Below are 26,708 nucleotides of genomic sequence, written 5' to 3'. Positions count from 1 at the left end.
AACATCCCATATGCATGACCCATCTTTTTTTCAATCTTGATATCACTACATACTTATACACATCTGATTAGAACATCCTAAGTGCATGACCCATCTCTTTTTCAATCTCCAAACTTGATATCACTGATACATTATCACTCTCATAACCATCACCACACAATCTTCATTGTGCTCCCTACCAGGACAATCCTATCCTTTTTGAAGTGAACAATTTTATAAAAAATAAAGCATTTCAACCTCAAAACCCTTATATTCATAATTTCTTTTACTCTCACTTCTTCCTCTTAAGATACTCAAATCTTCACCACTATCCCTTTCATCATCGAAAGCTCATTCTATCTCATAGTTATCTAAACTTCATCCAAAATAATATTGCATTTCTTACCATAAATAATAACATCCTTAAAATGCTTAAAGTATTTGAGTAATAAACTTATCAAGAGTAGAGCTTTGTCTTCTAAGTTTTTTTTCACTATGATTAACACCTCTTCTCTCTCTTTCATGCAAACAAAAGTAACAGAGAATCATATTTATGACTTTCAAAACTCTAAAATTAAATTCCGGCCAAGAAACGATCCATTGCTGAAACGACCTGTAGGCAGAACCAACCTGGTCCGAGATCCCAATGTTGCCTTGCCTTCACCATTGTCACAGCTTCCCCTCCGGAGTCAAACTCTGCCGCTGTCAAATTTTTGTCGTCGGCCAACTTCCGCCGTTGTATTTTGCCTGACCTCAACCGTGGCCGACTCCGCCGCTTCACCGCACTATCGTTGTCACCTCTATTTTTTGGCACCATGCTTCAAAACCATTGCATAAAGAAAATGCTACAGGGTTGGCACTAGGCAACAGATTGTATGACTTGCAATATTTCAAAAAAGGAAATTTGGACAAAAAATTGATGTTTAACTTGTAGATGTGTAGTCTTTTATTTCTCACAAAATTATTACTAGTGTATACCATTCCTTTTCATCTCGATGAGTTTATGAATTTATTTGATCAGTAAATCATAATTGTTCAATGATTTTTGTGACTATTATATTTTAATTATGCTATGGCCACACACACATTGGAGAAAATATAGAATTACAAGTTTTAAACAATCTCATGTAATATAGTACAACTATTATTTACGACTGAGACATTTCTTGAAGTTCAATTACAATGCTAGTAATTTGAACTTCTCAATATCTAATTGGGCTGAAACTGTTGGAGAGACGCTCAAGATGAGACCAAATCACGTTTCCAATAGAAAATCTTGGTACAACATCTCTATTGTTGTTACTCATGGATGTTGATGATTGAGAGACCTTATAGGGAGAATTATGAGCCAAAACAACTGACCCGCCAATTTCTTTTTTTAACAACTCTGCTATATTTTCATTCACCTCCTGACCTGAACAATCTGTAATATAGAATGAACCTATTGCTGTCTCTCCCTCTACACCAAACTCAACTCTAGTTATGGATAGTCCATTCTCATGGATAACGCGTGTCACCTTCGATAGTAGTTCGGTTTTGTTTTGAGTGCGAATATCTACCTTAAATCCCTGCAACAAAGCAATGAAGTAAGAAAGATCCAACTTATAAAGTAAGATAAAAAACTTTAAGCAAGAAATCATGCAGCATATACATGTGAAGCTCTGCGCTCTATAGCCGCGATTAAACATAGGGTGAGCTTTTGCTTTTCGCTTTCGTTGTCGAGATTTGAACTAGACTTGTTCCTGATGAAGTACTCCTGCATAAATTGAAATCAGTAATTGGTGCATTGCTATGAAAAATTTGGTGTAAATGTTTGCAGTTGAATGAGATGAAGCTTGAACATGAGATTTATATTACCTGTTCTGCTATGGGACTGTTGGAGGTAACAGCTGCATGAAACACTTCATATTGCATGTCTGTGAGCACGCAGACGATATCAAACAGCAACTTAGGACGATCCCTGCTTCTTATATTCACCACCCAGTAATCTCTTCCCTCGTATCTATCAACCGAAACGTGTGTCTCATCGCACCGACTTTTCTGTTTGCCGCCATTGTTTCTGTTGCAGGCACGACAACTCTCGTAGTCACAGCTGAGATACATCATCTGGTGGAGCCGCCGTTCAGTATGGCTATGCCCGGCTATGGAATTTTTTAATATCACACTCTTCTCATTTTTTCCTCTCCCTTCAGCAGCCTCTATCACGTCCCGTAGCTGATCCTCGACGTGGGCCAAACGCTTTTTGTCGTTGATTGGCCCAGGTTTGGATGCATCCTCCACATCGATAATGCAGGCTACTTTGCAATTATGGGTCCAGGCTGTTGCAGATGTGATGTTGAATCCCAAGCCCATCAGTACTTCTGATATCTCTGAGAACAAGCCTGGCCGATCGGTTCCTATCACCTCTATGGCAACATTTGCTTGTTGTGGTCCCACTGTTGCACTTGAAATTTCTTTGTTCCTTCTTGTGTTGCACTCACATAGCGCCTGCACAATTTCTGTCTTTTTTTATATTTTATCAAATATATTTGTCCCTACAACTGCGGTAATCTGCAGCTCTAGAGAGGACCACAACACGACACAATGATGCCAGAGACAAAAGATACCTGCTGAATATGATGCACGAGGTTGTTGTCTGTCAGCTTGTTTCCAATCTGATCCTTTACGTGGAACACTGCATGTCCAAATATAATCTTATCAAATTAATTTGTTAGTTTGTTATAATTGTTACACATTGATAGTTTATAATAGTATTCAAGGTTTTAGAAAACAGTCGCTTATCGCAAAAAACAGCTGCACAAAACGGTATCAAAATGTGTAGATACCGAATTACCGATACCATTAATTAAAGTTTTTATAGTAAAGAAAAACTATCAGTAATTCACACTGCAACTACTGGAATCAGTATTGCAATATCTGTAGAGATCGAAATCGCAAAAGTTTACACGACTTCAACGCAGCCGCTATCATTATTTTAAACCTTGATTATACTGAGGGAGACATATACTATTACTGACCATCCATTAGCCATCCACCATCAGAAGAAATGTATGATTTGGAAATTATAAGGTCAAGATCCGTCAACGCCTGAACCATCTCCAATAGTATCCCATGCTTGTTAGCTCTATCAATCTGTGAACAAAAATGGACTAAAAATCTTAATATGATTAAAAATTCAAATGAAAAGATGATTAAGGTTAAAATAGGGCTGTAAATTAATTTCTTCTAACCTTCACCACCGTGCAGTATCTACATGAATCATTATCTATGCAAACCCTGCAAATATATATGAAACAACAAAACACAGGATGAATTCATTGCCATGAACTCAGCTGGTCGCAAAATTTTGGTAAACAAACAAGAAAACAAGGAGAGATATTATTGAGTATATAGTATTAGAACCTAGGTGGATGGATTCTTTCTATGTGTGATTCAATCTCTCTTTCGATGTGAGGCTGGTAAATACTAATTTCCATATCCTCTAACGGTCCAATTTGAGTTTTTTTCCTGATGACTGGTGCGTGCATGTATCTACAGAGATTCCTTAGCTGCATATATAGTTCAAAAACGTTTTCAAAACGCGTGGGAGAAGAAAATATAGGCACATATTAAAACAATTAAGTTGTATTTATGTATTATATATATATATATATGAAGGAAAAATATAGAATGATTGATAAGATAAAGTAGATATACATGTGGAATTGTGTAGAGGTATAGCAAGAAGGTGTGAATTTGGTTACGTATATATTAAGAAAAATAGGTGTACGTACACGTATATTTAGTATACAATATGGAGCCAAAAGAAATGTGGTGAATTGATCATGTATAAAACTTCTAGCACACATAAAACAAAGGATGCCAATGTTGAAAACCAATACATGCATTGTTGTACAGTTTTGGCGATTGGCGTTATTCAATTTTTTTGCACTATAATATATATGACTTAATGATTATTATTCTTCACTTTTTTATAGTAACAAAAAACAACAATCCAAAATGCACCTTCATTTCTCTTACTTTATTATTAGTACTAAAGATTTAGATTCCTAGTACACTTTACTTGTGTCAATGAACAATTATTGGGGACAATTTTTCTATCCATCACAAAAAAAAAGGTAGTATAATGATATATTATTTTAATATATTTAACTATTTATTTATTATTTTAAATTTATTCAATGCACTCCCTCTACCCAACTATGGTATATATCATAAAAAATTCTAGAGACATATAGAAGATGACCGATAGAGATATAGTAATAAATGTATATATAATAGAGAGAAGCAAAATTCTATTTAAGTAGTTGGATTTATCATTTGTAAACTAAGTTAATAAAAGTAAGTAAACAAACTTGTAAATCATTCTATCAAATAATCTCTCATTCAAATTCCTCACAAAATCTCAATATAGTCTTTTTCATTTTTCAACCGACATCAGAGTTTAGGTTATAAAAACTCTTCGTTTGATTATAGCTATAGCAAACATGGAACAACATTCTTATAAATTTCATTTCTAAAAGGAAGTATTTATGATAATTGATGTATCAAAATGAAGGTTCTTCTTGGAGCATACAATATTTAGGAGGTTGTTGACAAATAATATAAGAAATCACAAGATAAAGATTCCTTACACTACTACAAAATATATTTTTGGTAATACTATATTACTATGCTTATTTTGTGAACGGTAGTAATATCTCATTTTTTCATAATAACAACTGTGGTCATAGATTAAGGGTTACAAGCTTCGAATCCCAACATCAATTTTTTTTCATTTTTCCTATGAAAAAGTGTGTGTCCCTTAACTTATATTGTTAAATAAAAATTGAATTTTTTTAACTACGGTTGTTTTTATCAATTGTAGTTATATGTGCAATATTTCACTACAGTTAGTATTTGCAATCGGTGTGCAATTCTTTCCTGCAAAATTAAAACAAAACATGTTTTTTATTTCCTTCATAACACATGCCCTAACGAACCACACGACAACGATAGCGAAATCTTCACCATCTTTATTCATTGCTTGGAACATTCAATATTTACCATCTTCATTCGTTTCTTGGAACGAAAATCATTTATTGGTATTTTCCTCCTCTTCGAAGTACGATATGTTACATATTTGTGTTCATTATTCATTGTTCATTTCCTGCTCTCTCTCTCTCTCTCTCTCTCTCTTGTGGTGATGTTTTCCTTTGGTTTTACTCAGATTTTGTAATATTTTTGTTGTTATAAGGCTATGTGATGTTGTCATGTTCTCGCTCTGTGATGTTTTTATTGTTATAAGGATATGTGATGCAGTGATGTTTTTGTTGTTATAAGGTTATGTGATGTTGTTATAAGGCTATGCGATATTGTGATGTTATAAGGTTGTGATATTTTTGTTGTTATAAGGCTATATGATGTTGTGATGTTTTATTTCTATTTTCGTTTTGTTGCTATGTTTTTGCTTTTGTTTTGTTGTTGTAACTCTATTGCAAATGAAGAAAGAAATGTGGTTATGAATATGCTTTAGGTTTTCGTGTTCCAAATGAAATTGTTAGGTTGTTGATTGATGTCATGAATTATAGATGATGGTTATGAATATGCTTTAGGTTTCGATGTTATATGTGATGAATATATTAGTATGCATATAACCATATTAGTATGTAATGTGTGTGTAACACCTCAAAATTTGCCCTCCTCTCTTGGGACTAGCATTAACATATTGCATATCATTTTAGGTTATTAGGCATTGCATATTGCATATCATGTGGTTACATTGTGCAAGCCATTCTCCCAAGCCTTGGTCAGAAGATGAGGAAGTCAAAGTGCAGCCTAGGGTTTATTGATTGATCATGGGCCATCTGAGGATTGGGTGATCAAATTAGGGTTTTATGATTCTCCAAGGATATTGATCTTCATCTTGATTACAATGATACATCATCATCATCATGGTTGGATGTCATCAGGAGATTGAAGAAGATTCCTTGAGATTAGGGTTTTGACCACTGGTCAACCCTAATCAGTTGCATTGGGCCAGTCAGGGCATAATCAGGAGATGAGGTTTATGATGGCTATGGGGTTCATTATATGATTATATTGTGCTTGTTGAGGCTAGGGTTTCACCCTTGAGCCATTTCAGTTGAGAATTGAAGCTCAGTTTGATCAGTGCATTGCCAGATTCATCTATCAGATGAAAAGTCAACTGTGGTCAACTGTACATGATTTGATGGATTTGGAGGTGGAAATGAGTTGGATACACTTCATTCATGTTGGAACAAGTGTTATTTGACATTGCAAAGCTTAAGAATGAAGAAAATCAAGTCAGAACAAAAACTGCCAAAAATAGAAAGTGACTTGTAATTGAAGTTTCCCAAAATGGAAAGTTTTGACCTCAAGGCCACATGTTCAAGGAAGCTTCAAATGAAAATTTGTTCAACATGAAAGTTGTAGATCTTGGTCTCACCTTTCCAAAAAGTCCAAGAACTTGAAAATCCCATGTATGGTTGGAAAGTTATGGCTCAGTGAATTTCAAAAATGACCCATAATCAGGAGGCCATAATTTCCACATGGTTTGTCCAAATTGCAAGTTCTTTATATGCACAAACTCCATTTGACATGTACTTTCATGGTGCATAATTGGATTTTTCCAAAAGTGGTCAATGCAAAAAGTCAAATTTCAACTGGACAGTTAAAATGGACCAGGGGCAAAATTGTCCAACTTGTGAAATAATTGGAATTTTTGAGTGGGGATTTTTGCTACACTTCATAAATGGTATTTGAAAGTTGTTGGAATCATCATAACATGCCTAGGCCTTGTGGTTTGGAAATTGGCTTGTGGAATGAAAGTGCAAAATTGGACAAAGTGCAATCACAAGGTGAAAATGAGAATGGTGCATCCAATGAGAGTGAGACAAGTTGCAACAGCTCACACATGTCATTTAGAGAGTGTGTGAGCTGTCCATGAGCTGGCATTGGTTTGTATGTGGAAGTGACCATTTTGCCCTCACTTGAAAAATTAACATTTCACTAACATGTTCAATTTGGCTAATTACATGGTTAATCATGGTTTAAGCACACATATATATTCCTAATCACATGATAATCATAACAGAAAATTCACAATCCCAAAATCAGATCAAAAACTCATCACATTCTCTCAATTTCCTCAAGAACATTCCAAAACCAAAATTCATCAAACTTCATCAATTGTGGATCAATCTTCGAAATTCTTGTGGCATTGATCTTGCATCACCATATGCTCCATCTGTTTTTGCCTTTCAACATCCAAAACCGTGCGAAGCTCAACTGTACAAGATGGCATCATCAATGGTGAATCGTGAATTCAAGCATTAGGAGCGAAATCGAGTGAATCTTAGCTTTGCATCTCACTTCCACTAGCATATACTACATCTGTTTGGAGCTGAATCACGCGAAGAACACCAGTAGCATCACTGCCATAACAGGTACTTCAAAATTCGACCGTCACGATTCTTTGAATGCTTATGTGCGTTCTATAGTTCATTGATTGTAGAGTATCGTGATGGTTTTAGGTTTGTGAATGATGAATTGTAGGCTAAGAAATCTGGATTGGAAGTTTCGAACCAAAACCCTAAGTTGATCGATTCGCGTGATATAGCAACATTTAGGTTAGATTAAGTTGATATTTGGATTGTAGATGTTAAGACGAGTCCAACGGTTATCCACTTGTTCGTTTTGGTGTTGATTTGAGTTTCGAGTGTTCTTGGCATGGCTGGGTGAAGAAGATGAGATTTCTGCGCAAAAGAGTGTTTGATCTTCATTTTGGTTTAAAAATTCAAATGAGACGTTTACCGCCCGCGCCAGTTAATTACCATATTGCCATCCAAATTAATTAAATTAATTCATAAAAATTGTTAAAAATTCATTTCAACCTTAGAAAATTCACCAAAAATCATAGGAAAATCAGAAAAATATGAGAATTTTTCCTTTGACTTCCTTGTTGACTGTAGATTATTTTTGACCTATTGGTCAAAGTTGTGCTTGGTAATAATTTTGTTTGCCCCAAGGTTGTTTCACATGTGTTCATTTTTGATACATTTTACCATTTTGAATGTGAAATCCTCATAGTATAAAAGAAATACTTGGAAATTTTTGTGATGATTGTGGACTGGTTGATGTTTATTTACATGTAAATTTCATGAGTTTTTGATACCTGGCCATTGAGATATGAATTTTGGAACTTAGGTGTGACAATTTGTGTCACACCTCATTATGTCAACTTGCTGGATTTATTTGCATGGCCTAGACTTGTTAGAATGATGTGAAATTTTGCATGGATGTTCATTAACATGTTAAGATGCTATGTGAATTTTTGTGGAATTTTATGTTGCATTTCCAAATTGATTGCTATTTTTCATCTCTGTTGGTCAAATGTGCAAGCTTGTGTGACATAGGTTGGTAGATTCTTTGTGAAATGCTCATATGGTATGGAATGTTCATAAAATTTGATATGCTTGTAATAGACACATGATAGAACATGATACTTTTGGTCCCATTCATTTCTCTATTGATTTCATTGAGTTATGAATTTTTGAAATGGAAGCATGTGTTGATGTTGTGATTTGAAGCATGAAATTGTGTCTGTTTTTGTTGATTTTCATTGACATAGTTCCCTTGGTCCAATTAGGCTAAAATTTGGTATGCTAGACCTTGAATAGTCCCTGTTTAGGTGTAAATTATTTGAGGATTTTTGGATTTGTTTTGATGTGGATTTTAATGCAATAGTTCTGTTTGGATGTTTGGTGCTTCATTTGAACTAGTTTGGATTGTTTTGTGCCTAAAATGGATATGATGAATGATATGGACATGGGACTAATTGTGTTGGCTTTTATTTGACATTAATTTGAGTTTGGTTAGAGCTACCTTGCTGTTTAGGAATTTTTCTTGCCTTTGGACCCTAGGCTTGGCCTAGTGGTCTAGTTGCTAACATTTGATTGATTTTTCAGGATGAAAAGGTGCAATGTGAATGGAGAATGATCCAAGTCAATTCAATTGATGTTGTTTGATGTTTGTACACTAACATAACTTTGTTTTGTAGGTTATGAAGTTTGGGCTTGAGCTTTGAGCTTGCTTTGTTGTGCATTAGTTTGTATAGTCTGGATGATTAATACTTGCTGTTTATGTTTGTCTGTCTGAGTACTAACTGTGTTTGACTGTTTCCAGGTACTTTTAGCTGCTCAGTTCCTCGTGAACTTTTGCTTTGCTTTGCTTGATAAGCAACTTGCATTGAGGTATAACTTCCTAACTTCATGTAGTCTGGAGACCCGGTCTGTTATTTGACCGGGCAAACTGTCTGAAGTCCTCCTTAAGAGGCAATGATTGTGTGTGTTTACATTTGTCCCAAGCAGGAAAAGTCCTTTAAATAAGGCAATTGGTGGAAGGTAGGGATATGCAATCTATCCCCCACTATTTTGTGAGTCTTCTCCTTGCTCCCATTACATGGTTGTAGCATTGAGATCATAAGCCCAAGATCTTGTGCAGTGCACATTGTGTCAGAGTCTCTGAGTATAGAAGGGTTCCCCTATTCTGGACCCATGCTCATTTGTCAGAAGCTCTCCCTGGTCAGGGATAAGAGCTGTGAGGTCTCATCCTCACTTCATCCTTTCATCTGCTTCACCTTAGCCTCGTAATGGCAAGGTTAAGAGCAAACACAGCCTGTACAGATGACTTGCTGAGGCAGTCAAACCTATTGATTGAGCCCCCTTGTTTGGTTATAGTGGGTGCTATGTGGATATCTGATTGACATGCTTGTTCTCATTTGATGTATGATTATATGCTTGTATGCTTGTGTGCTTGCTTCTTTCCTGGATAGGATAGGCTTGCTTATGCAAGTAGGATAGAAACCTTAACTTAGGGACGACTTTGCATGACAACATCTAGGCTCGAGTCGTAGTCTCCCTAGTGTTGTGTCTCCCTCTGTTGTCTGGTTAGGCTAGAGTTTCTCCCCTGTTAAGGGGAACTACATCGCCCTGATCCTTGTTCCAGACAAGGTATGTAGGCAGGAGGTCGTGCGAGACCTCTCCGGGCGCCCTTTTATTTATTTGTGTGTGTTGTTTGACAAATGCTAGGCTCGAGTCCCTGACTCCTTGGCATGTTGTTGTTTGTTTGTGCTTTTTGGGTTCGGATGCTGACGTAAGCCCAGTGATTGGCTGTCGGGCTCCATGTTTGCCCTTTTGAGTGTGTTTTGGTTCGGATGCTGACGTAATTCCATCAAGTGGTTGTCAGGCTCCATGTTTGCCATCTGTTTGTGTGTTTTGTGCTGTTTGGCGTGCGTAAGCCGAACTACAGTGGCTCTGATTCTTGTTCCAGACAAGATATGTAGGCATAGGATGCGACGTCCTATCGAGCTCCTTTCTCTTAACCCCACCTGCGTTCCCTGTGTGTGTGTGTGATGTTTAGCAACCTATTCTTTATTCTAGGACGTGGATCCCGTCGAGTACGACGGACGTGAGGGGTGCTAATACCTTCCCCTTGCGTAACCGACTCCCTTACCCTGTCTCTTTGGTCGCGAGACCATTTCCTTTCCAGGTTTCTCTGAGCGTTTCCTTTCCCTATTTTGGGATAAATAACGCGCAGTGGCGGCTCTGTGTGTGTTTTATTTGAGTCCCGCCGGTTGTTTTTTCGCAGGATGCGACAGCTAGCGACTCTGCTGGGGACTTATGATGTAGACCTATGCTGGTCCATCGTCCCTAAGCGAGTCCTTCCTAGCGTTCTAGGATTAGTTTAGGTTGCTTATTGTGTGTTATTTATTGCATTTATTATTCTAACCATTGTATATATTTGCATTAATGTCTGCATGCATCATACTATCATGTTGTTGCCGTCCTCTTTGCAGGTGGTTCCTCTGTGTGGGGTGGGTGTTCTGAGTGGGGCTAAAACCCAGGCCCGAGTATACACCTAGGACTAGTGTGGTCTCATGTCGCCTCTTTCATGTTAAGTCAACATGTGCCTGGCGGCATGATGTACCACAAGCCGGACGAGGCTCATTTGGTAGTGCTCATCTCTGTGGATATTCCGCTTTGTTTGAGTTACTCCATCTGAGTTATTGACTCTGGTGACCGATCATTTCCCGGATCTTTGGTTTAGACGGTCTAAAGGGAGCTACAGTGGCACACCCGAAAGGGCAAACCCATTGAGTATTTCTGCCCGATTGTCGAGACTATTATCCGCCTTAGGATGACCTGTTTAGAATTTACCTGTGAGGGGAGGGTGATTCTTTCAGATGCATGATTAGACGGATTCAGATGGTGACTATTTGTTCCGTGGGTCTTATTTATAAGTCGGATTTATGGTCAATTATTGCCGTGACGCCGGAGTGCTGTCCGTGATTTATCAGTGGGGATCCGTTTATTTCGGGATTCCCCGGGCCGAGATATTTATCAGTGGGGATCCGTTTATTTCAGGATTCCCCGGGCCGATTCAGATGATTATGGGTGTCTGCTCAGAGACTGATGATGATGATGATGATGTATCTGTCTTCCGTTTATTTCGGAACCCGTGGATCAGATTTGTGATTGTACATACCTCAGATGGTTATGATCAGTTCAGAGGTCCAGATTCAGTGCAGATGATCAGATGACTTGGAGGATGGCAACGCATTGCATTCATTCATCAGCATCATTACATCTTGCATTAATTGCATCTAACACATGTTTATCCATATGCAGGGACATTTTTATTGATATCCTGGTTGAGAGACTTTCTTTGCTCAGAGATGAGGACCGGTCTGAAAGACAACATTGCCTACAGTTTCTTTGATCCAGAGATTGGTGTGCTGAAGGAGATGATAGCATTGATTACACCCGACCATGTGGGGATGTTCAGAAGTCATACGGTAGTATCCTGAAGATAGTTTTCAGACTCACTGACAGTGATAGGAGTGCCATTCATACTCTTCTCCAGTTCTATGACCCGGGGCTGAGGTGCTTCGTATTTCCAGACTATCTGTTGGGACCTCTGATGGAGGATTATGTTAGCATCCTGGGTATTCAGATCCGAGATCAGATTCCTTTTCATGTCACCATAGCAGAGCCAGATGTCCTTGGAATTTCACGTGCTCTTTATTTGAGTCCGGAAATGGTCAAGGAAGGGTTGAAGGAAAAGGGAAAGCTACCCGGGTTTCATTTGAGTTTCTTGGAGGCTAATGCCAAGGAACATGCTGCTATGGGTAACTGGAAGACGGTTTGTGCTCTGATTGCTGTGAGCATTTATGGGATTGTTCTGTTTCCTAATCAGAAGAATTTTGTGGACCATAATGCTATCAGATTGTTCATACAGAGAAACCCTATTCCTACCCTGATTGGAGATGTTTACTACTCGGTGCATAACAGGAATGAGAAGCGGCGTGGTGGTCTGGTTAGATGCTGTTCCCAGTTGCTCTTCCGATGGTTTATGGGGTATTTGCCTTCCAGAGGTGCCTTTGTTCAGATGGATCCCACTGTCAAGTGGTCCTTCAGATTGATGGGTTTGCGGGCTGATGACATTGCTTGGACTCATAATGGTTTGGCTGGAAGAAATTTTATATGCAGTTGCGGAAGTTTACCTAATGTGCCTTTGGTGGGAGTTCAGGGTTGCATTAATTACAACCCAACGCTTCTCAGGAGACAGATGGGGTTTGCTGTAGAGGGTCCTCCTCTCGGACGAGAAATTCAGGAGTCCTTCTATTTCCCGATTGACGGTAACCAGACCAAGCTGAGGCAGGTATTGGATGAGTGGCGAGATATTCAGAGGAAGGGTAAGGTTCCTTATGGTAAGGTCAACAGTCGGTATTTTCCACTATTCGAAGATTGGTTGCGGAAGAGGATCGAGGTTACATTTCTACCATTTCCTGGAGGTGGTCCTGCGTGTCCTATGATTGAGGGTCCAAGTTCTTCTGTCAGTATGGAAGAATTCCTTGAGATGAAGAGGGCCAGAGATCAGCTACTTGCAGAGAAAGCTGAATTGGAGAGAAGTGTCGCTCGTTTTCAGGCAGCTAATCAGGAGATCAAAGTGAAGATGGAAGATCAAGACAAGCGACATGCCCTGGCAGCCAAACGCTTTGAGATGGATACAGCCTACTATGGGAAGATCAGTCAAGCTTTAGCATCATCCAACCGGGAGCACGACATCACTAAGGAGAAGCTGTTCAGAGCGTCGAAGGTCATAGAGGATGAGAAGAGGAGGCAAATCCTTGTCAGAGATCAGAGGGATGACCGAGTCAGGGGTCTTATTGCTGAGTGGGAGGCAAAGCTGAAAGTCAAGGATGTGGAGAGTCTGAAGATCGTCGCCGAGAGAGATCACTACATGGCTGAGAGAGACCACTACTTCAGGCAGATGAAGATTCATCAGAAGGAAGTTGGGAGACTGCAGCAGGAGAACACCGAGCTCAGGTTCGCCGCAGAGTTCGCAAGGATGGAAGATGAGATAGGGCCATCTGTGGGACCCTCATCGAGCTAGATCTTTCATTCGTGTTGGATTACCGTCAGGCTTGTTGGCGGAATTCACTTGTCTGTATTTCTTTCCTATTCTGGAGGATTGTATCTGACTTTATTTGACTTGATGTATGACTATGGCACTGTTTGTGCACTTTTGGTTATGTGATGGTGATTTTCAGTCAATGATTGATTTTCAAGCTTTATTTGCTTTGCTGTATGCACTCACACGAGCACACACATGGTTGGGGGTATCATGTTGAATCACATATCTCCGATCTGCACGATAAATCAAAGGCTGAATATCAGATATTGATGTCGGATTATTATTTGTCTCGATGATGCCAGGATCGAGAGGCAAAGTGTCCTTCATGTGGATAGACGTTGCATTCATGCATGTTAACTGTGTTTTATTTTGCAGGTGTTTGTTACTAACGTGCTTGTTTGTGACAGGAATCATTGCTCGCGCTCGTAGAACTGTACCCTTGCACTCAACACGCCCTCACAGATATTATACCAGAAGAAATACTCCCAGACTCATGGAGCTTCCTAGCGCAGATATGCTTGAGCTGAAAGATAAAATGAACGAGCTGATCAACATAATGCAAGGTTTCGCAGTTGGTCAGAAAGCGTTAGCAGACAAGGTTGAAAAGCTCGAGCGGGCTTCTGCAGCAAACAGTGGGGTTAACCTGGATGGAGTCTCCAACCAGGGGCAGGGATCTCGAGACGGCGGAAAGAGAACAACTGTGGGTCTCGTGAATAATGCTGGTGGTCCTGGTGGTGCTGGTGGCCAACCGGGGCCGAGTCAACATATGAAGGATAACGTTGTGCCTCCGTTCTACGGGTTCGATGAAGACCAGGAGGAGGACAGGGAGGCTGATCAATTCTCGATGCAGAACGAGCCGTTTGTTCCTTACAACGCTCCACCTCAGAATAAGGAGATTCAGCTGCTGGCTGAGAAAATTAAGGTGCTCGAGAGCTATGCCACTCCTGGGGTGGTGAACATGTCGAATATGGGGCTGGTAGAGGGGATTGTGATCCCACAGAAGTTCAAGGCGCCCAGTTTTGACAGATATAACGGGAGTTCTTGCCCAGAGACGCACTTACAAGCTTTTGTCCGCAAGATATCTGCATACACTACAGATCAGAAACTGCGGATGTACTTCTTCCAGGACAGCCTGTCCGGAGGCTCCCTGGAGTGGTATACTAAGCTGAAATCGTCTGATATAAAGAACTGGCAGGATCTTGGAGATGCTTTCTTCAAGCAGTACCAGTTCAACGCTGACATGGCTCCGAGCCGTACCCAGCTGCAGGGTATGTCTCAAAAGCATAATGAAGGATTCAAGGAGTATGCTCAGCGGTGGAGAGAACTGGCTGCGAGAGTTCAACCTCCTCTCGTTGATCGAGAAATGTCAGATTTGTTTATGGGGACCTTGCAGGGGCCGTTTGCTGAAAGAATGGTGGGTTGTCCTGTCACCAATTTCTCTGACATTGTGGTGGCAGGGGAAAGAATAGAGAGTTGGTTGAAACTAGGTAAGATTCAGGGTAATGCATCTTCTTCTTCTTCCGGATCGAAGAAACCGTTTGGTAATGGCGGGCAGAGGAAGAAGGAAGGAGACACCAGTGCAGTCTATTCTCAACGTGGACCCAGTAGGGACCGTTACTTCCAGCACACTGCTGCGGTAACTATCCCTGCTGAGCCTCAATCTGCACCGCAACAGCAGCAACAACAACAACAGAGACAACCCTTTCAGCAGAAGCAGCAGAGGGCTGGTTATCAGGTCAGGGGTAGAGCGCAGGACCGACAATTTGATAGGCCTCCGGTGACCTATGCGTTCTTGTTCAAGAAGTTGCAGGATTTGGGCCTCGTGCAAACCAGAACCCTGGCACCTTTGAGACCTGATCAGAGGCCAGCCAGCTACGACGAGGATGCAAAGTGTGAATTCCACTCAGGTGCGCCTGGGCATAACATTGAGAATTGTAAAGCTTTTAAGCACACAGTTCAAGATTTAGTGGATTCCAAGGCAATTAATTTTGCACCATCTCCTAACGTCAATGCAAATCCCATGCCCGCGCATGGTCAGAGGGGGGTGAATGCCATTTCTGCGGAAAATAGAGTTGGGCTGTTTGATGTTGATCAGCTGAAGACGTCTCTGGCTGAGGTCAAGAGGCAGTTGTTAAAGAATGGGGTTTATCCGGGCTGCGGTCACGTGTGTGCTGAGTGCATTGTTTCTGTGAATGGTTGTGAGCTTCTGCGGAAGTGTGTCCAGGGTCTGATGGACAGTGGTAATATTATGATTGAGAGGGCTGGTGAAGAGAAGGAAGAGGTATCCACCATAACCATTTATTACGACCCGGTGGATTTGTCAAACCTTGTGGAGGAGGCTCCAGTTACCATCACGGTACCTGGGCCGATTCCCTATGACAAAGATGATGCCGTGCCGTGGCATTACGGTGGGGAAGTTTACTGTAATGGTGAGAAGGTTGAGGAGCAGTCTGCAAGTGAAACCACCGTGCTAAAGGTGGATAATGCCGGTCCCAGCGGTTTCACTCGCAGCGGTAGGCTGTTTGCTCCTGATGCGTTGAGGGGAGGGGAGGAAGAAAAGGATAAAAAAGAAAAGGCCGAGGCTTTAGCCAGGGCAAAAGGGAAGGCTGTGGTGGATAGTGGTAATACTCCTGTGGTGACACCGGCGCCTGCGGGGTCGGATGATAAATTTGATGATGAGGCTGAAGAGTTTTTGCGAATAATCAAGAAGTCAGAGTACAAACTAGTTGATCATTTGCAGCAAACTCCTTCCAAGATCTCAATTCTGTCATTGCTGCTGAGCTCGGGGGGGCATAGGGAGACCTTATTGAAAATTCTGAAGAAGGCATATGTTCCTCAAGAGATCACTATTAATCAGCTGGAGACAGTCGTATCCAATGTGCATGCTAGCCATGGGCTAGGTTTTACGGATATGGACCTGACAGTGGATGGAAGGAACCACAATAGGGCGCTACACATAGCAATGGAATGCAAAGGGGCCGTGCTTTCGCATGTGCTGGTTGATACCGGCTCCTCATTGAATGTGTTGCCAAAGAAAGCCCTGGCAAAGCTTAACTGTGATGGATTGATTTTGACCCCGACTGATTTGATTGTGCGAGCATTTGATGGGTCTAAGAGGGCCGTGTTCGGGGAGGTTGAATTGCCGGTGAAGATTGGCCCCGAGGTGTTTAAGTCAACTTTCTACGTCATGGACATTCAGCCGGCATACAGTTGCCTGTTGGGTCGCCCATGGATTCATGCTGCGGGAGCAGTTACCTCGACTTTGCACCAGAAGCTGAAATATGTCCGGGGAGGTCAGGTCGTCACGGTTTGCGGAGAGGAGGACATTTTTGTCAGCCACCTGTCTTCTTTCAAGTATGTGGAGATGGATGGGGAAATATGGGAGACGCCTAGCCAGGCATTTGAAACCGTTAAGGTGGAGAATGCTCTGTTTGCTAAGCAGGAGGAAGAGAAACCATCCATCGCTTCCTATAAGCAGGCCGCTGAGGTGGTCAAGAGTGGAGAAGCTCCTGGTTGGGGCAAAATGATGGAGGTTCCTGAGAAGAAAGACAAATTTGGGGTAGGATATCAACCGAGCCGAGGCTCAGGGCAAGGAAGAGGACGTCGTACGTCGGTTACCTTCACGAGCGCCGGAATGCTGGATCCGGATCACATCTGCATGATGAGTGAAAATATTGATAGTGACTGCGACATGGACCAATGGATAAAGCCGTGCACACCAGGGATGGAAATCCAGAACTGGAAGGCCGAAGAAATCATCCGGGTCACTCTCCTTGAAGAGTAATATTTTTCTTGTTTTCATTTTATATGCATGAAAGCCATGTGTGTTGCCCGACACGTAAGGGTTCATTGTAAGGGCCACCTCATGTTTAAAATTGCAAATTTGCATCATAAATAAAGGATGTTTTTCAGTCAAAAGCGGTGTTCCCTGTTTTTCATTTATTTTTGCAGTTTAAAAATAAAAACAAAATAAAAATGGCAATGTTTTCATTTTTCTTTTTGTTTTCTCACACCGGTTCTAAAGCAATGCATGAATCAACATTCATGCAGATGCGATTCCTCTCCGGATCTCATTGATAACAATCCTGTTACACCCTCATATGACTTCGACAATCCAATCTATCTTGCCGAAGAAGAAGACGAAGAAGATTGTGAACTGCCAGGGGAATTAGCCAGGTGGTTAAAACAAGAGGAGAAGGTGATTCAGCCGCATGAAGAACAGATTGAGGTCGTGAATTTGGGTACCGACGAGGTTAAGAAAGAAGTGAAAATCGGGGCTGCTTTGGAGGAAAGTGTCAAGAGCAGAATGGTGGCATTGTTGAAAGAGTATGTCGACATCTTTGCCTGGTCTTATCAAGATATGCCAGGGTTGGATACCGATATCGTTGTGCACAAGCTACCGTTGAGAACAGATTGTCCTCCAGTGAAGCAGAAGTTGCGTAGAACTCGACCTGACATGGCAATGAAGATTAAAGAGGAAGTGCAGAAGCAGTGGGATGCTGGTTTCCTTGCTGTCACTAATTATCCGCCATGGGTTGCGAACATCGTGCCAGTCCCGAAGAAAGATGGGAAAGTGAGAATGTGTGTGGACTACCGGGATCTGAATAGAGCTAGTCCGAAGGATGATTTTCCGCTACCTCACATTGACGTGTTGGTAGATAATACAGCTCAATTCTCGGTGTTTTCCTTCATGGATGGCTTTTCTGGCTATAATCAAATCAAAATGTCGCCAGATGATATGGAGAAAACAACGTTCATTACACCGTGGGGTACCTTTTGTTACAAGGTGATGCCATTTGGTCTCAAGAACGCCGGTGCTACTTATCAGAGAGCCATGGTGACTTTGTTTCATGATATGATTCATCATGAAATTGAATGCTATGTTGATGACATGATAGCAAAGTCCCAAACAGAAGAGGGGCATTTGGTAGATCTGGCCAAGTTGTTTGACCGGCTGAGACAATTCAGACTGAGGTTGAATCCGAACAAGTGCACGTTCAGAGTGCGGTCCGGTAAATTGCTGGGGTTCATTGTGAGTGAGAAAGGAATCGAGGTTGATCCTGCAAAAGTAAAAGCGATAAAAGAAATGCCTGAACCGAGAACAGAGAAAGAGGTTCGTGGTTTCTTAGGTAGATTGAACTACATTTCGCGGTTCATATCTCATCTAACAGCCACGTGCGAACCAATATTCAAGTTGTTGAGAAAAGATCAAACGGTCAGGTGGAATGATGATTGCCAAGCGGCATTTGAAAAAATAAAAGAGTATTTGCAGGAGCCTCCGATTCTGATGCCTCCTGTGGAAGGAAGACCGTTAATTCTGTACCTGACAGTCCTCGAGGGGTCTATGGGGTGTGTATTGGGGCAGCATGACGAGTCTGGTCGAAAAGAGCATGCCATATACTACCTTAGCAAAAAGTTTACCGACTGTGAAACAAGATATTCACTGCTCGAGAAAACTTGCTGTGCTTTGGTCTGGGATGCTCGCCGACTAAGGCAGTACATGTTGGTTCATACCACTTTGTTGATTTCCAAGATGGATCCAATCAAGTACATTTTCGAAAAGCCAGCATTGACCGGACGGGTTGCGAGGTGGCAAATGATTTTGACTGAATATGATATACAGTACGCCTCTCAGAAAGCGATCAAGGGGAGTGTATTGTCTGATTACCTCGCCAAGCAACCCATTGATGATTATCAACCGATGAAGTTTGAATTCCCTGATGAGGACATCATGTTTCTCAAATCGAAAGATTGCGAGGAACCGATCCCGGAGGAGGGGCCTGACCCTGAATCCGAATGGATTCTGATGTTTGATGGGGCCGTTAACGTGAATGGAAGCGGTGTTGGTGCTGTTTTGGTTACGCCGAAAGGATCCCACATTCCTTTTGCTGCCCGGCTAACATTTGAGTGCACCAACAACGTAGCTGAATATGAAGCGTGTATATTGGGGATTGAAGAGGCGATTGATTTGAGAATCAAGAACCTTGTCATATATGGAGATTCAGCTCTGGTGATAAATCAGGTTAACGGAAAATGGTATACGCATCAATCTCATTTGGTTCCGTATCGAGATTATACGAGGAGATTGTTGACGTTTTTCACCAAGGTGAAGTTGCATCATGTGCCTAGAGAGGAGAATCCTTTGGCAGATGCTTTGGCTACTCTAGCTGCCTTGATTAAGGTGCAGAGGTGGAATCAGTTCCCCAATGTGGAAGTAGGTCGTCTGGATAGGCCGGCTTATGTGTTTGTTGTTGATACAACGCCTGATGATGAGAAGCCGTGGTATTTTGATATCAAACGCTATCTTGAGACGCAGGAATATCCTGAGGGAGCATCCAAGAAAGATAGAAAGACTCTGCGGAGGTTAGCCATGGTATTCTACCTGAATAAGGATGGTGTTCTGTATAAGAGGAATTTTGATCGGGTCTTGCTCAGATGTGTTGATGATGCAGAAGCAAGCCAATTGATGAAAGAGGTTCACGAAGGCTCGTTCGGTACCCATGCCAGTGGGAATGCAATGGTGAAGAAGCTGCTGAGGGCAGGTTATTATTGGATGACAATGGAGGCCCAATGTTTTAACTTCGTGCGGAAGTGTCATAAATGCCAGATTTATGCTGACAAAGTGCACGTGCCTCCAAATCCGTTGAGCTTAATGTCGTCTCCATGGCCGTTTGCTATGTGGGGCATTGATATGATTGGGAAGATAGAACCTACGGCTTCGAACGGGCACAGGTTCATATTAGTGGCTATCGACTACTTCACCAAGTGGGTAGAAGCAGCCTCTTATACGAATGTGACAAAGCAGGTCGTGGCTAGGTTTCTCAAGAGAGACATCATTTGCAGATATGGGGTTCCCGAGAGAATCATTACTGATAATGGTTCTAATTTGAACAATAAGATGATGCCAGAGCTGTGCCGGGAATTCAAGATTGAGCATCACAATTCTTCTCCCTATCGTCCGAAAATGAATGGGGCGGTTGAGGCAGCCAACAAGAATATTAAGAAGATTGTGCAGAAAATGGTGGTAACCTACAAAGACTGGCATGAGATGTTGCCGTTTGCATTGCATGGGTATCGAACGTCGGTACGCACATCTACTGGGGCAACTCCTTTCTCATTGGTATATGGGATGGAGGCTGTATTACCTGTTGAGGTTCAGATTCCCTCTCTGAGAGTCCTGATGGACGTGAAACTGCAAGAGGCTGAATGGGTAAGGACCCGGTATGAGGAGTTGAGCCTGATTGAGGAAAAGAGGCTAGCAGCCATCTGTCATGGGCAGTTATACCAGCAAAGGATGAAGCGTGCTTTTGACAAGAAAGTACGACCTCGGGTATATCACGTAGGTGATATGGTGCTGAAAAGGATCCTTCCTCCTCAAAACGATCGTAGGGGCAAATGGACACCGAATTATGAAGGTCCATTCGTGGTCAAGAAGGTTTTCTCTGGCGGAGCCTTGTTGTTAACGACCATGGATGGTGAGGATTTTCCATCCCCTGTGAATGCGGACGCAGTTAAAAAATACTTCGTATAATTGACCCGCTGGACGAAAAGAATAAAATAGTCCAGGCAAAAATGGGCATCCCGGCGAACCAAAAACAGAAGAAAGGTTCGGGCAAAAATTAGGGATAAAATGAAAAATGTACACCCGGCAAGTCGAAAACCTGAAAAGGCGACTTGGGCAAAAAAGGGTATCCCGGTGGACTGAAAACCCGAAAGGGCGGTCCAGGCAAAAGAGGGATTGAGACGAACAACTGCGTCTAGCATGATCGTTTGCGCTTTGGTTAAGGCATCATGGATAATACCCGGTAGGGATCAGTCAGAAACGTCTTGTTTAGAAGGCAGAAAGCACGGAGAGTCTGAGGACATATGGGGTGTAACCGAGTTGGAACTCGATGAGATTGCGGGTTTCACATTGCCATTAGGGTAGATTTTTCCTTTTGTGCAATTACCTCTTTTCAGGAATTGCTTCCTTTGTATTGCTCATTTGAGCCACACTTTTCAATCAATAAAATGCACATTCAGTCAAATAATTTTGTTTTTGTTTTTCATTACCGCTTTGATTGCAAAAACATCCGATTATTTTGATAAAGAATTTTGCATTTTTAGATATACAGGTTCCTTCCAGTGCATGTGTATAAGATTGAAAACTTGAAATCTTATTTGGAAGGTTGAGTGACCCAAGTGTTGAAATCTTGACACGCCTGGGGCACGGTTTTATCTGACGATCTGTTTTGCAGGAACTGTTAGGTATTTCCACTCACTTGCAGGGTGTGATGTGGAAGCTTTGTAATAGATCCCCAGAGAGTTCGCTCAGGGACGAATGAATGAAATGACGAAGACGTTGAGACGTACGACGATCCTTGATGGTAATCAAGAAGACTCTTCAAAGTCGGAAGATTAGAAAGTTTGTAGAAATTCCCCGCAGAGTCCGCTCAGGGACGAGTGCATGAAGAAAGGACGGAGAGACGACGAGACGTACGACGACCCTTGAAATTAATCAAGAAGACTCTTCAAAGTCGGAAAATTGAAATTTCTGTATAAATCCCAGGAGTACGTTTCTCGTCGAGCGCGGGGCGATTTGGAATACAAGATGATGGAGCAGAAAAGGTCCAGATGAGTCTGGGAGTTCTCAAAAGTGGAAAGCTGATATGAGTATTGGTGGTGGATACCGTGGTTCGACGAGTCGATGGGTGTGGTACCAACTATTCTCATTTTTCCAGCTAGGTCCCCAAGCAGAGTCATAGGACTAGCTCCCCAGCAGATCCACTGTCTGTATATTCCCCAGCCGAGTCAGGATGGTTATCCCCGGTAGGTTTACAACGGTGTTTCCTCGGCAGCCAGGCCAGAAGGTTGTTATCCCCGAGTGGAGCGGGTTTCAATGAAATATATCTCCAGCAGTGTTCATCCTACCAGTGGATCGTACAAGTTCCCGTAGCGGACGGATTTTTGCGTCCCCAGCTGAATTGATGCTATCTATGGATTGCATGGGTTTTCCCCAGCGGAGTATCTGTGAGCATTTCCCAGTGAAGTCGTCTGGTATCTGTGAGGGTTTTCGAAGCAGAGTTAGGATTGATATCCCTAGCAAGTCAAAGACTGTTGTATCCCCACAGAGTGTTGGTGGTGCTTATCCCCAGCAGTTTCCCAAGTGGGTTGGGTGCAAAGGAGGTTCTTTCCCAGCAAGGGTTACCTTTTCCCAGCAGCAGTATTATTCCCCAGCAGGGTGGAATCGGAGTATGGACGAGTTCCTCAGCAGAGTGTCTCGTATTCCCCAGAAGAGTCCCTTGAGGGGGATACGTTTTTATGCATTCATCATGAAAAAAATAACATGGCATATTGCATAGAAAAATAAATGATCGCGTAGCATTTCCATAATTATGGAGCATTACGCAGAAAAAATCAATCATGCATCATATGGCAAGCGTAAGCTAGTCTCAAGCCGTGGTTACTGTTCGAGAAGTGGTTTGGGCCAGACAGTGAAGGTGTTACTCCGAGGAGTTTAGCCTCATGATTTGATCAAAGGTATTTCCCCAGTAGTGCGATACTGGAGGAGGTTTTTCCGTCGTGCAGAGATGGAAATATGACGCGATCAGCGCAATTCAAGCCGTGGTTACCGCCTGAAATTTTTGTTTCGCCGAGGGGTGAGGATGTTACTCTGAGGAGTTTAGCATCGTGACGTCAGATCAGCAATGTTCCCCAGTAGTGCGATATTGGAGGAAATTTTTCTATCGGACGGAGATGGAAATGAAGTCAAAGGACGTTATGCGATCAGCGCGATTTCGGGGTTCAAATGGAGAAAAGGAAAATGTTGCGGCATTTTCTGGGGTTCAAATGGAGATGGAGTTGAAGAGTGTATCCGGGATGAGATCCTTAGGATTATCTTCTGTTCATGTGTTACCTTAGACTCTGGCCGAGGCCAATGGAGGTCGTTATAGGTGTCTTCTGAGGAAGAGATACACATGCTACCTTCCTTTTGTGAAGGTTTACCCTCTGACACGTCGCCCTCAGAGTGGTTTGGTGTTATTTCCGGCGTTGCCAGCGGAATTATCACAAGAGATTGGAAAAAGGATATGCTGAGGCATTTTCCGGGGTTCAAATTGAGAAAAGGAAATACTGAGGTATTTTCTGGGGTTTAAACGGAGAAAAGGAGATGTTGCGACATTTTCTGGAGAATGGGGTTCATATTGGCGATCGCGAGTTATCGTCAGGCGACTGGGGTTCAAACTAGAGATTGGGGTTCATTATTTTGGCAAAAAGGAGTGCTGAGGCATTTTCTGGGGTTCAAATGCAGAGATCTGAGGATCGTTTGCGCAGAGAAAAATTTTGGGGTTCAAGAAAAGCTTAAAAAGGAGAGAGTGATAATCCCGCGTGGATGAGTGGTGTTCAAGCCACGGTTATCCCTGCGTTACCATTTATTTTGGTATCCAGGTCGACGTTTTTCGGGTTTGTTTCTTCGCCGATTCTGACAGGCGTTGATTATTATCCCATCAGAGTGCAAATTGTTCGTCTGTTCTTGGTATTCAATCACTCTTCATCCTGATCATCCGAAAGCCGAGGCTATTTCGTATCGACAGGTTCACAGTGGATTGAATAGGGGCAGCTGTAACACCTCAAAATTTGCCCTCCTCTCTTGGGACTAGCATTAACATATTGCATATCATTTTAGGTTATTAGGCATTGCATATTGCATATCATGTGGTTACATTGTGCAAGCCATTCTCCCAAGCCTTGGTCAGAAGATGAGGAAGTCAAAGTGCAGCCTAGGGTTTATTGACTGATCATGGGCCATCTGAGGATTGGGTGATCAAATTAGGGTTTTATGATTCTCCAAGGATATTGATCTTCATCTTGATTACAATGATACATCATCATCATCATGGTTGGATGTCATCAGGAGATTGAAGAAGATTCCTTGAGATTAGGGTTTTGACCACTGGTCAACCCTAATCAGTTGCATTGGGCCAGTCAGGGCATAATCAGGAGATGAGGTTTATGATGGCTATGGGGTTCATTATATGATTATATTGTGCTTGTTGAGGCTAGGGTTTCACCCTTGAGCCATTTCAGTTGAGAATTGAAGCTCAGTTTGATCAGTGCATTGCCAGATTCATCTATCAGATGAAAAGTCAACTGTGGTCAACTGTACATGATTTGATGGATTTGGAGGTGGAAATGAGTTGGATACACTTCATTCATGTTGGAACAAGTGTTATTTGACATTGCAAAACTTAAGAATGAAGAAAATCAAGTCAGAACAAAAACTGCCAAAAATAGAAAGTGACTTGTAATTGAAGTTTCCCAAAATGGAAAGTTTTAACCTCAAGGCCACGTGTCCAAGGAAGCTTCAAATGAAAATTTGTTCAACATGAAAGTTGTAGATCTTGGTCTCACCTTTCCAAAAAGTCCAAGAACTTGAAAATCCCATGTATGGTTGGAAAGTTATGGCTCAGTGAATTTCAAAAATGACCCATAATCAGGAGGCCATAATTTCCACATGGTTTGTCCAAATTGCAAGTTCTTTATATGCACAAACTCCATTTGACATGTACTTTCATGGTGCATAATTGGATTTTTCCAAAAGTGGTCAATGCAAAAAGTCAAATTTCAACTGGACAGTTAAAATGGACCAGGGGCAAAATTGTCCAACTTGTGAAATAATTGGAATTTTTGAGTGGGGATTTTTGCTACACTTCATAAATGGTATTTGAAAGTTGTTGGAATCATCATAACATGCCTAGGCCTTGTGGTTTGGAAATTGGCTTGTGGAATGAAAGTGCAAAATTGGACAAAGTGCAATCACAAGGTGAAAATGAGAATGGTGCATCCAATGAGAGTGAGACAAGTTGCAACAGCTCACACATGTCATTTAGAGAGTGTGTGAGCTGTCCATGAGCTGGCATTGGTTTGTATATGGAAGTGACCATTTTGCCCTCACTTGAAAAATTAACATTTCACTAACATGTTCAATTTGGCTAATTACATGGTTAATCATGGTTTAAGCACACATATATATTCCTAATCACATGATAATCATAACAGAAAATTCACAATCCCAAAATCAGATCAAAAACTCATCACATTCTCTCAATTTCCTCAAGAACATTCCAAAACCAAAATTCATCAAACTTCATCAATTGTGGATCAATCTTCGAAATTCTTGTGGCATTGATCTTGCATCACCATATGCTCCATCTGTTTTTGCCTTTCAACATCCAAAACCGTGCGAAGCTCAACTGTACAAGATGGCATCATCAATGGTGAATCGTGAATTCAAGCATTAGGAGCGAAATCGAGTGAATCTTAGCTTTGCATCTCACTTCCACTAGCATATACTACATCTGTTTGGAGCTGAATCACGCGAAGAACACCAGTAGCATCACTGCCATAACAGGTACTTCAAAATTCGACCGTCACGATTCTTTGAATGCTTATGTGCGTTCTATAGTTCATTGATTGTAGAGTATCGTGATGGTTTTAGGTTTGTGAATGATGAACTGTAGGCTAAGAAATCTGGATTGGAAGTTTCGAACCAAAACCCTAAGTTGATCGATTCGCGTGATATAGCAACATTTAGGTTAGATTAAGTTGATATTTGGATTGTAGATGTTAAGACGAGTCCAACGGTTATCCACTTGTTCGTTTTGGTGTTGATTTGAGTTTCGAGTGTTCTTGGCATGGCTGGGTGAAGAAGATGAGATTTCTGCGCAAAAGAGTGTTTGATCTTCATTTTGGTTTAAAAATTCAAATGAGACGTTTACCGCCCGCGCCAGTTAATTACCATATTGCCATCCAAATTAATTAAATTAATTCATAAAAATTGTTAAAAATTCATTTCAACCTTAGAAAATTCACCAAAAATCATAGGAAAATCAGAAAAATATGAGAATTTTTCCTTTGACTTCCTTGTTGACTGTAGATTATTTTTGACCTATTGGTCAAAGTTGTGCTTGGTAATAATTTTGTTTTCCCCAAGGTTGTTTCACATGTGTTCATTTTTGATACATTTTACCATTTTGAATGTGAAATCCTCATAGTATAAAAGAAATACTTGGAAATTTTTGTGATGATTGTGGACTGGTTGATGTTTATTTACATGTAAATTTCATGAGTTTTTGATACCTGGCCATTGAGATATGAATTTTGGAACTTAGGTGTGACAATTTGTGTCACACCTCATTATGTCAACTTGCTGGATTTATTTGCATGGCCTAGACTTGTTAGAATGATGTGAAATTTTGCATGGATGTTCATTA

The 26,708-nt window shown here is 41.4% G+C and overlaps 1 protein-coding gene across 2 annotated transcripts; it reads right to left on the bottom strand.

Annotated features, from left to right (window-relative positions):
* Positions 1–1,066: 1,066 nt before the first annotated feature.
* Positions 1,067–3,608, bottom strand: LOC127074346 (ACT domain-containing protein ACR1). 2 transcript variants are annotated; one of them, XM_051015651.1, is made up of 7 exons: positions 3,382–3,608; positions 3,210–3,255; positions 2,997–3,111; positions 2,586–2,653; positions 1,837–2,466; positions 1,631–1,735; positions 1,067–1,547 (listed from the first exon to the last, which is right to left on the bottom strand). In XM_051015651.1, the coding sequence occupies exons 1-7, from the start codon at positions 3,531–3,533 to the stop codon at positions 1,182–1,184; spliced, it is 1,482 nt and encodes a 493-aa protein (XP_050871608.1). In that variant the 5' UTR covers positions 3,534–3,608; the 3' UTR covers positions 1,067–1,181. The 2 variants fall into 2 exon arrangements, with proteins under 2 accessions (XP_050871608.1, XP_050871609.1); XM_051015652.1 differs by lacking the exon at positions 3,382–3,608 and having other exon boundaries at positions 1,837–2,477.
* Between the last annotated feature and the right edge of the window lie 23,100 nt (positions 3,609–26,708).

This window comes from Lathyrus oleraceus, chromosome 4 (assembly GCF_024323335.1).
Source record: "Lathyrus oleraceus cultivar Zhongwan6 chromosome 4, CAAS_Psat_ZW6_1.0, whole genome shotgun sequence".
Classification (NCBI taxonomy): Eukaryota; Viridiplantae; Streptophyta; class Magnoliopsida; order Fabales; family Fabaceae; genus Lathyrus; species Lathyrus oleraceus.
Note: the sequence above shows the minus strand (reverse complement) of the source record. Positions and strands in the feature narration are given on the sequence as shown.

Coding starts and splice junctions, on each gene's coding strand:
- LOC127074346 (XM_051015651.1), bottom strand. CDS start 3,533: ATGCAGCTAAGGAATCTCTGTAGATACATGCACGCACCAGTCATCAGG. Junction 3,256..3,381: donor GAAAGAATCCATCCACCTAG/GTTCTAATACTA, acceptor ATATATTTGCAG/GGTTTGCATAGATAATGATT. Junction 3,112..3,209: donor GATACTGCACGGTGGTGAAG/GTTAGAAGAAAT, acceptor TTTTGTTCACAG/ATTGATAGAGCTAACAAGCA.